The sequence below is a fragment of the Triturus cristatus genome, chromosome 2_2 (assembly GCF_964204655.1).
Source record: "Triturus cristatus chromosome 2_2, aTriCri1.1, whole genome shotgun sequence".
In the NCBI taxonomy this organism is placed as follows: Eukaryota; Metazoa; Chordata; class Amphibia; order Caudata; family Salamandridae; genus Triturus; species Triturus cristatus.
This window is the reverse complement of record NC_140582.1, coordinates 1,216,958,590-1,216,969,750: the sequence shown is the minus strand read 5'-3', so window position 1 is coordinate 1,216,969,750 and position 11,161 is coordinate 1,216,958,590. Positions and strand designations below refer to the sequence as shown.

Below are 11,161 nucleotides of genomic sequence, written 5' to 3'. Positions count from 1 at the left end.
CTACCTCAGAGTGAGGAGCACATTGTTACATACGGCCGTGTGTGGCAGGCCTTGTGCTTGAATCACTGACGGCTGCTGCAGCCAATAGGAGTCTGCTATAGGTCTCCGCAGCCAGCATCGCATGCTTCTGAAAGGAACCCTGGCAAAGCCCTCTGGAATCAAGAGGCTACTCTCAGCATGATGCATAGGCCTTGAAACTACAACCCCCATAACACAGCGGTGCCCTGAGTACTGCTACGGGCAAGCCATGCTGGTGTCATCAGCCTCTTGATACCCTGCCCACCCAGTGGTTCCCACACCTCTGCTCCTTTCACTGTCTTTTGGGGTGAACCCAAATGGTGGTTGGGCCTAGCTCACGCCTGACTACTACCGAGTCTCACCAGTATGCACCGCCTCCCCCGGTCCTTGCATCCTTCTTGGTGGCCAATCAATCGTTTTGGGAAGTTCTATTCCAATCACCAGGCACCCTCATTCGTTCTAATCTTTTCATTCTCCTGTAATTTCTGGTGCTTTGAGGCATACAAAGCTCTAAACAGGAAGGGAATATAACTTGTTTGGAGATCTGGGTGCAGTTATAAAGGTCTGGGCAGGTGTCTGTACATGTCTTGCTCTGTGTCATGGGTACCAAAAATGATTGTCGCGCCAACAACTCTAACGCCGGCCCTGTGGATACCTTTAGGTAGATTAACCTGCATGAATGTGTGATCTGAGACATGTCTGCCTGTTCAAGCGCTACGCGAAGTCAAATCTTTGGGCTTTGCCAAAAGCAGAACGTGCCTTTCTTGGGATTGGTTTACTTGTGAAATGTAAACATTCTACGACATAGAGTTGTAGGTATGTAAGGTGTGGAATGCACAAGCTCTTGGCCCTGAGGGCTGATTGGAGGTCTGTTTTCCTCCAGTGCTTAAGTGAAGATTCTCAGCCCACCTGTCGGTGGGAGTGGAAGATGCCAGCCTTAGGGGTGGCGTTTCGTGCGTTCATTTAGTGACACTGCCCGTTTCAGGGAGTGTCCCTGGATATGAAAGTGAAAGTGTTAGGGTGCCGGTACATAAGGAGGCCTCCTGTCTCCCCCGCCCATCCCTACAGGTCCTGAGACCGGGTGCGCCTTGTACCTGTCCGTCCCTAGACATGAGCGTGCAGGCAGGAGGCTGGGGCCGGCTGGACACTGGGGCTCTTCAGACCTTTCTGAGGGGCCGAGTCCTGGTCAGCAGGGAGGACACAGCCAGAGCCCTCCAGGGGGCGCTGTCGCAGGTGGAGCCCTTCCTGCAGCAGGTCCATGCGCGGGACGCCAGGTTCGCCTCCAGCTTCCAGAGGTTCGGCAGCCACATCGAGGGGCTGAAGGTGTCCGAGCCCAACGAGTTCGACTTCTTAGTGCCGGTGAACGGCCTCCCTGCGCCCCCTTTGGACACCCCCTGGGCCTCGGCTTCCTCAGTAGTGGGGGTAGCTGAGCCGCCCCCGGATGCTTCATTCCGGGCTGTGATGCTCGGATCCTTGGGCGCACGTTTCATACCACTAGGGCCCCCGGCCACGGGGATGCCCAGTTCTGCCCCCTGCGCCCTTATTGTGCCATCAAACCAGTACCGCTGGTCTGACCTCATCGGGCACTCGAGCCTGCTGCTTCCCGAAAAAGTGATAAATCTCTTGAAAGTGCACGTCCGTGACGTCACCGTCTCTCAGGCAGGTAAGACATTCAGATTATCAGAAATGTGTGTGGCACGTGCATGGTGACTCGATGCCTCATCTGTAGAATAAAAGTGCCGGGACAAGGTTCTCCCACCACAAGCCGTCAGCCGGCGCTCCCGGGTCTCTGGGCGCTAAACCAGCCCGGGGTCTTAAATCCACCTCATGCCTCGTGCATCCACAACTCTGCAGTCCTGTCTCTTCATCCCGCTCTTGCAGGTTCTTTTTTATCCTCCTTAGTCACTCCCATACACAGAAGTGTAACACAACACGCAGGGGCGCGGCTTCAGGGAGGATGTGTTAATGGCTGATGTGTGTTGTGTGTCTCACCTTTCCATAATATCGCAGCGGGGACGAGCAGGGGCGCGCACGCTGCTTGCCTGCTTTTATATTCTTTTTGTTTGTTTGTTTTTGGCTGAATGTGCTTTGGATATAAAACGTGTTCACCCATGTTAGGTTTTATTTTTTAGTTTTTGTGGTTTAACGGCTCCGGCCGAGGGGGATAAATGTTGTAATGTTCTAGGTTACCCCCAATAATATGCAGGAGCCAGGACTAGTGCATAAGTACCTTTATTGCAGTACTTGCTATCACACATCCGAGAGAGCGCCGGGCAACAGGCTCCGATCGCTTCTCTCGCCTCGCGCTAACTCGCGCATGCGCAGTAGCGTCCAATATGGCCGCTACGCGCATTTCCGCCGTTACGTAGTGCGCGTCAACTAGACCGCGACACTACATATCTCCCCCTTTTATACCACACAACACAATGTACCTGACTGGGTGGTTAGTCCATTTCGTAGTCTCTAAACTTGGACGGTCTCACCACCGCTCGCCCAACCCGGGTGTGTCTTACCGGGGTAGTATGTCCTTCTTGACCCCCTTCTGCGACAGGGCTTCCCCTTCTTCCTTCCGGAGTGTCATGTCCTTCTCTCTCTCCATTCTCACCCCCTTCCCGGGTCCTTTCCTCCGTGGCCGGTCCTTCGTGTACCTTTCTCTCACTGTTTTGCTCTTCATGAATGTTCTCTCCACACTCTCCCTTTGAAGCTCCTGCTTCCCTTGTCACCTCTTCTGGTGGTGTTGCCCCTTCCATGACCTCCCGGGGCCATTGTAAGATTTTGTTGCATTTGGCTATACGGTCTTGGGACCACACATTTCCATCGCTGAGCAACGCTGCTCGGTCATACACTTCTTCCACTCTTAGGGGTGGGGAGTATTTGCTTTCTCCCTTTCGCTTTAGAACAGCCAGCTTCACTCTGACCCACTCCCCTTTTTCTAACGCTGTCTCTTTCACCTTTTTGTTGCGGTTGTAGTATTCAGTGTATATATGCTGTGCCTTCTCCAGGTTGTGTTGTACTACCGCTGGAGACCATTTGCTGGTGATGGTTTTCTCTTTCCAAGCAACATTGTCTCTGGTGAAGGGTTGCCTTCCCCGTAGGATCTGGAAGGGGCTGTACCCCGTGCTGGTGGGGGTGATGCGATATGCCCAGACCGTGCATTGTACTTCCTTTTCCCAGTCTTTGCCCCTGGTGATGGCAGCCTGTATGGAGCCTATAAGCACCCTGTTGAACCTTTCTACTTGTCCATTACTGGCCGGGTGATATATCGACGTATGTCTGAGTAGAATGCCATTCCTTTCCGCAAATCTGGACCATTTGTCCGAGGTAAATTGGGGACCATTGTCACTGATTATGGTTCTGGGGAAGCCCTCCCTGAGGAATACCGTCTTGAGAAAACGCAGTATTGTGTCAGTGTCCATTTCCTCTTGAATGTGTACCTCTGGCCACTTTGAGTATTTGTCCACTAACACGCATAGGTACTTGGGTATCCCCTGATGGTCAAGTACAGGCCCCAAGATGTCCACTGCCACTTCTTCCCACGGGTTACTGGGATTCGTGAACTTTCCTAGAGCAGGCCTCATCGGTTTTAGTATTTTGTCAGCTCCTTGGAACTGCACGCAGTCTCTCACGTGCCTCTCCACCTGCAGATCCATCCCTGGCCACCAATACGTTTGTTTGGTTCTGGCTTTCGTCTTCACGATTCCCAGGTGTCCTTCGTGTATTATAGACAACAGATCCGGTATTATGTTCACAGGTGGAACCACCCTATTTCCTCTGTATACAAACACACCGTCGTTCCCCACCGACAGCTCCTCTCTAACCTCGTAGAACTGTCGAACCTTGGGCTTCTGTTATCTCCTCTCCGGCCACCCTCGTACGATGTACTTCTTGATTTCTTCCAGGTCTCTATCTGCTGCATACGCATCCTTCCACTCCTGTCTACTTATTGCCCTTTCCGGATCATCTGTCAGGGCTACCATCTCGTCATCTTCTTCGGTGCCGCTGGTGGCGCTTTCCATTGCTGACGCCCTGCTGAGATAATCCGCTATCTTGTTTCTTGAGCCTGGTATGTATTCCACATCATACCGATACTCCAAGAGTTTTAGCGTCATCTTCGCTATCCGGGGTGTTGCGCTGGCATGGCCACTTGACGTCAAGATCTTCACTAGGGGTTTGTGGTCCGTTTTCAACTGAAATCGTGTGCCCCACAGGAACTGGCGATACTTTCCCATGGCCCATACTACGGCCAACATCTCTTTCTCGATCACACTGAACTTTTGTTCCGAGGTCGTCAGTGTCCTGGACGCGAAGCTGATCGTCTCCGTCACGCCTCCTTGTCTCTCTTGCATGAGCACCGCTCCTAACCCTTTTTCGCTTGCGTCTGTCATCAATATCGATCTACCCAGGGGATCGTACCCATGCAGCGGGATCGCCTGGCTGATTTCCCGTTTCACCGTGTCAAACTCTTCTTGCGCCTCTTCTGTCCATGCAAACGCCGTCTTTTCCCTCGTGAGTTGTCTCATGTTGTGTGTTTTCGTGGCGAAGTGGTGGACAAACTTACTATAGTATTCCGCCATCCCTAGAAAGGACCTTACTTCTTCTTTGGAGGTGGGCGGGGGCGCGTTGCAGATGGCCTTCACATTCCCTTTCTTCGGTGTTATCCCTTGTTCTCCAATTTCATGCCCCAGGTATGTGACTGATGTCATTCCGAAATGACATTTCTCCCACTCTGCCATCAGTCCGTTTTCCTCCAAGATCTTTAATACCACTTCCAGCTTCTCATTGTGGTCTTCTAGCTCCTTCCCCATTACTAGGATATCATCTTGGAAGTATTGTACCCCTTCTATACCCTTGAATAGGCGGGCCATTACCTTTTGGAAAACTGCCGCTGCTGATGCTAGCCCAAAGGGCATGCGGCAGAACTGATAGCATCCAAACGGAGTTATGAATGACGTTAGTTTCTTGCTCGTGGGGTGCAGAACTACCTGGTGGTATGCCGATTTGAGGTCGATGGTGGAGAACCATTTCACGCCTTTCGTACGGGCCAGCATTTCCTCTATGCGTGGTAACGGGAACTTTTCTACCACGATGCATTTGTTGAGTTCTCGGAGGTCCACACATAAGCGCACCTTGCCTGACGGTTTCATGGCCACCACCAGTGGCGCCAACCATTCTGCGCTGTCGATCGGTTCAATGATTCCTTCTTCCTCCAGTCTGTGTAGCTCCTGTTGCACTGCCTCTCTCACAGCGATCGGTATGTTTCTCACTTTGTGTGTAACGGGGCTGACGTTCTCCTTGAGAACGATTCTGTGGGTAAATTTCTCTAGTTTACCGATCTTGCCACCAAATATTTTTGGGTGTTCGCATCGCCATCTCGCTGCCGTCGACCATTCTCCATCTAACGTCACTAGCACTTGGGTGTCTCCTCCCGGATTCAGTTGTATTCCCAACTCTCCTTGGTCCATCCACCCGAGGACTGATGGTCCCTTCTCCGCGACGTATAGTTTGCACTGGGCGCTGCGTTCTTTGAACTGGAACAGCAGTCTCCTAAATCCTACCATTGGGATGGGTTCCCCCGTGTAGGTGACCAGTTGTATGTCGGGCGGTTCCAGATGTGAGCCAAGTGTGGGTTTGAATCTCGCGTTCCACACGGATCTTTGGACGATCGTGTAGGGAGACCCCGAATCCGCTACTATGGTGATTTCTACTCCTCCAATGTGCATGTCGCACTGGGGCTTGCGCGCTCTTTTCCCGTCGATGCCCAGTACTTGGTCTTCCACACATAGGACTTCATCGTCTTCCTCCTGACCTTCTTCTTCCTCTCCTATGTCCTGCGCCACGAATTTCACCGCGCGTTGTTTCCCTTTCCTTCGACACACCTTCTCGTAGTGGCCGACCAGGCCGCAGAATGCGCACTTGGCTCTGAAGGCGGGGCACCGTTTGTCGTGCGCCGCGTGGTTCGGGCTTCCGCACCTGTAGCACCTCGACGTTCCTTCCTTTTCCTGCTTCCACGGTTGTCCCGGTTTTCCTTTCCCCTTGTTTGTTCCTTTGTACTCTCCTGGCGCCGTTTTTCCTCTTCCATACTGGTCCGCGTCCTCCACCTTGTTTATCGTGAGTCTCGGGACTTGGTCTCTCTTTGCTGCTTCTGCGCAGCGCTTAGTTAGTTCTGCCCTTTTTACGATGGCTATCACGTCTTTTAGCGTCGCATCTCCACTCGCCCTCAATTTATCTTGCACCATCTTGCTTGCCGTATGCATTACTATTTGGTCCTTAATGAATTCGTCGTGTAATGCTCCAAATTTACATGTTATCGCTAGTTTTCTCAGCGCCACCACGTAGTCGTCTATCGTTTCCCCCGCTTCTTGCTTCCTCTGCTGGAAATTGTAGCGGTCGATGGATGTGCAAACTGCGGGTCGATAGTGGTTGTCTAAATCTTCAATGGCGTGTTTGAATACATCGGTGTCCGCTGCTGGTTGGGTGACCGGTGTTAAGTTTTGGAACACCAGTATGCCTGCTGGTCCCAGATTATGTAAGAGTATCCTCTTCCTCCTGGCGCTGGAGAACGCCTCCTCGTTCTCGTCTTCCAGTGCTTCGAGGTAATTTTTGAAGCACTCCCTCCAGTCTTCCCATTTCATTTGGGGCTTCCCTGGCCTTGGTAGGAACGGGACTGGCGTCGTTAATGCTGATGCCTGCGCACTCATCTTGGCTTCCGCCTGTTTTCTCGGACTGCCTGGCGCTTCCGTCCTCTCCCCCTTTCTTCGGGTCGTCTGGTTCTCTTCGGAGCTGCCTGCGCTGTCTCCACCCGCTTCCGCCAGGGTCTCTGCTGTGCCTCGCTACGGTTTACCCGCTTACGCTTCCTTGCCTCTGGTCGGCACACTTACTTCTCACGTGCCTCCCTCTGGCATCCGTCTGCCACTGCCACGCTCTCCCGGTGTGCTGGTGTCTGTCCTATGCCTCCCTGGTCTGCTCGCACTGTAGGACGTCGTCCCCTCCGGCTCTCCTGCTGGTTGGGGGCTCTTCCCTCACTGGGGTTCAACAGGGTCCGCTCTGTCCAAGCCTCGTCGCCACTGTAATGTTCTAGGTTATCCCCAATAATATGCAGGAGCCAGGACTAGTGCATAAGTACCTTTATTGCAGTACTTGCTATCACACATCCGAGAGAGCGCCGGGCAACAGGCTCCGATCGCTTCTCTCGCCTCGCGCTAACTCGCGCATGCGCAGTAGCGTCCAATTTGGCCGCTACGCGCATTTCCGCCGTTACGTAGTGCGCGTCAACTAGACCGCGACACTAAAAATATGTACTTTGTGTGCAGACTAATTCATGTGCATCAGCAAAAACAGAGGCTCGCGGTCGGCCAATTCTCATCACATACTCTGCCTCTTTCGTCATCCCGTCACTGTAAATTGCCTGGAATGTGGCTCGCACAAGGCCCCCATTTACCTGGGAACTGCTTTTGTGCCCTCCAGCAGAAAATCAACAAAAGATAGTGTTTAAGAGGAGTGTCTGGGACTCGGAGTGTGTGCCAGTCTGCGTCTTTCAAAGCTGCTATCTGTAATTTAGTATCTTTCACAGTAACTGCGGCTAGAAAGATGTTTCAATTACTTGAAATCGACTTTGTTTATAAAGTGTGTGAGACATATATATATATATATATATATATATATATATATATATATATATATATTATCTACTGGCGGTCGCCAGTAGATAGTTATAGTTAGGACCGTGTTTCCATAGGAAATCTCAAAATTCTATTTTGAATAACTTTGGCGCCGGTTGACGAATCCTCGCGAAATTTTCATAACTAATGGGGCGCTCCGCTCCGCTCCTACCCTGAAAGTCTCGGGGGGATTCGTCAAGCGGGGGCTGAGAAAAAAGGGGGGTCCCAAAATGCGTTTTCCCCATGCATTTTTCCATAGGACCTTTAGTCCGAGCTACAGCCCGAACGGCTGAACAGAATTATGTGAAATTTGGCAGAGAGGTAGCCCTCAGGTCAGGGATGTGCCTTTTGAAGGTCTTGTGTAAATCTGTTCAGTATTTCCTGAGAAAATAGCATTTAAATCAATATATATATCTATGGGCGCGCTCCGTGCGCTTACGGTAAGCTTACCGTACGCGTACGGTGCCGTGCGCGAGCGCGATTCTGATTGGTTGTTAGATTAAAGTAAACATTCGAATCGGTCGAAACCAGGAAGTGTCGGCCGCCATTTTGTCTCTCGCAGTCTGAGGGGGTGAAAAACAAAGGAGGATAACGTGAAAAGGGGGCAGGCTGAACAGTTCCTGACCCCGTAGCCTTTGTCAGGGGGTCTCCGAAGGACCCCCAAGGGCAAAAAATTAATTTCAATTTTTTTTAAAAAAATCGCCGAATGCGCGCAGCGTACGCGCACGGCGTAAACGGAGAAATTCCGCGAGGAAAAATTCCGCGAACTTCGCGTAATTACGCGTACCGTGCGCGCACAGCAAAAAAAAAAATTCAAAAAGGAAAGCTTAAAAAAAAATAAAAAAAATTGTGAGGTAAGGTTGGCTCTTAAAAGAGCCGTTGGGTTAATACAGGGATGGAGGAAAGAAAGAATTGGAATATTATGAGCGTCTACAAACGTGCTGATCTATCTTATTGTTAATAAGGGGAACACTGGTCTCCCCAAAAACAATAAGACCAGAACACGTTATACACCTCATTACAACCCTCCCAAATCGAGGGTTAACGTCCAGAGGAGCAGAAGATGGTGATGCTCCCACCTCAGAGGAAGGGCTCAGCTGAGCTGCCGATGATGTACTCGGCTGAGCTTCTGAGGTTGGGCTCTGGTGACTTACTGAAGAGTTTTCTCCAGTATGTCGAGCAAAGGTCCTGGGATGTCTATCCCTAAGGTGTCTCATCATAGAGTGATTTCCAAAGGAATACTTCTTCCTTGGATTTCCTCTAGATAAAACACGGTCACAAAGTGTGCAAGTGACCAATGGAGCATTGACCTTTTTCTCCCCCTCTGGAAAAGTAAAATACTCCCATACAAAAGAATTTTTTTATTTCCTCCTTCTCTGGATGATGGTGGTGCTGCTAGCCTCACTCTCAGAAGAGGTCTGCTGTTCTGCCATTGTATCTCAATGTCAATTCAGCTCCTTCTCCTAGGGGATCTCAAGCAGTAATGAGGGGAATGGGTGTGGTGTGGGAAGTTTCTGGAACTGAAAGTAGTTTCAACCAATGAAAAGTGTTCTTTGTGGATCACATGACCTACCGTGCGCGCTCCGTAACCTTACGGTACGCGCTCGCAAACAAGTACGCATGCGCAAACGTGACGCTTACGGAGCGCTTACGGAGCGCGTACGTAAGACGCACTCGCCCATGCGCATTACACGCCCCTGCGTAACCGCGACATTGCTTCCGCATGTACGCGTACGTCACGTACGTATCACGTAAGCGCGCTGTACTTATGACGTGCGGAGCGCGTAGCGTCAGCTTACCGTATGCGCATCGTATCACGTAAGCGCACCGTACTTATGACGTACGGAGCGCGTAGCATCAGCTTACCGTACGCGCACGGAAAAAAAATGCATAAAAAAAAAATTAACCATTCCATAATGCAGGATATAGTACATATATTATTTTATACATAGGTTTACAAAAAATCTCAAAAAAAAATTTGCATTTAAAAAACCGTACAAATTCACTGAAAAAACCATAGGTTTCACACACGTTATAGTTAGGAATTAGCATTTAAAAAACCTTGCAAATTCACTGAAAAAAACATAGGTTTCACCCATGTTACAGTTATCTGGACATTTCAATCATAAAAAACCAATGAAATTCCACGTTATAGTTAGATCAGGTAACTATAACTTGCGCGATCGCAATCCACAATGTGTCATTTCAGATGTCATCATTGATGTGAAGAGTGATGTCACTGACCATGTCATGAGTGATGTAATATGTGACGTCATCAGCAGTTTATTGTGGGCGCGCAAGTTATAGTTACCTGATCTAACTATACCGTGGAATTTCATTGGTTTTTTATGATTGAAATGTCCAGCTAACTATAACATGTGTGAAACCTATGGTTTTTTCAGTGAATATATATATATATATATATATTCACTGAAAAAACCATAGGTTTCACACACGTTATAGTTAGGAATTAGCATTTAAAAAACCTTGCAAATTCACTTAAAAAACCATAGGTTTCACACATGTTATAGTTAGGTGGACATTTCACTCGTAAAAAACCATTGAAATTCCCCCATTATAGTTAGCTCAGATAACTATAACTCGCGCGACCGTCACTCTATCCAAAGGATGATGTCAACAGTGATGTCATGAGTGATGCCACTGACCATGTCATGAGTGATGTAATGTGTGACGTCATCAGCAGTGGATTGCGGGCGCGCGAGTTATAGTTATCTGAGCTAACTATAACGGGGGAATTTCATTGGTTTTTTACGAGTGAAATGTCCACCTAACTATAACATGTGTGAAACCTATGGTTTTTTAAGTGAATTTGCAAGGTTTTTTAAATGCTAATTCCTAACTATAACGTGTGTGAAACCTATGGTTTTTTCAGTGAATATATATATATATATATTCACTGAAAAAACCATAGGTTTCACACATGTTATAGTTAGCTGGACATTTCAATCATAAAAAACCAATGAAATTCCACGGTATAGTTAGATCAGGTAACTATAACTTGCGCGCCCACAATAAACTGCTGATGACGTCACATATTACATCACTCATGACATGGTTAGTGACATCACTCTTCACATCAATGATGACATCTGAAATGACACATTGTGGATTGCGATCGCGCAAGTTATAGTTACCTGATCTAACTATAACGTGGAATTTCATTGGTTTTTTATGATTGAAATGTCCAGCTAACTATAACATGGGTGAAACCTATGTTTTTTTCAGTGAATTTGCAAGGTTTTTTAATTGCTAATTCCTAACTATAACGTGTGTGAAACCTATGGTTTTTTCAGTGAATTTGTACGGTTTTCTAAATGCTAAGTTATGTATGTATTATTATATTTTTTATATATGTATTTTACAATAAACTACTAGTACATATACTGTGGGAGTGTAGAGAGGTGCAGGCTTACTGGAAGGATATTTTAGACAATATCAACTGCCAATTCGATACTGAGATACTG

At 48.8% G+C, this 11,161-nt stretch overlaps 1 protein-coding gene across 1 annotated transcript in view; it reads left to right on the top strand.

The window, feature by feature from the left end:
* The first annotated feature begins 1,082 nt into the window (after positions 1 to 1,082).
* The window catches only part of LOC146863416 (protein mab-21-like 3), a 157,668-nt gene continuing 147,589 nt past the window's right edge, over positions 1,083 to 11,161 (top strand). The window contains exon 1 of the mRNA XM_085643371.1: positions 1,083 to 1,681. Within this exon, the coding sequence (XP_085499497.1) occupies positions 1,129 to 1,681 (553 nt within the window). The 5' untranslated portion in view covers positions 1,083 to 1,128. The remainder of the gene's footprint in view (positions 1,682 to 11,161) is intronic.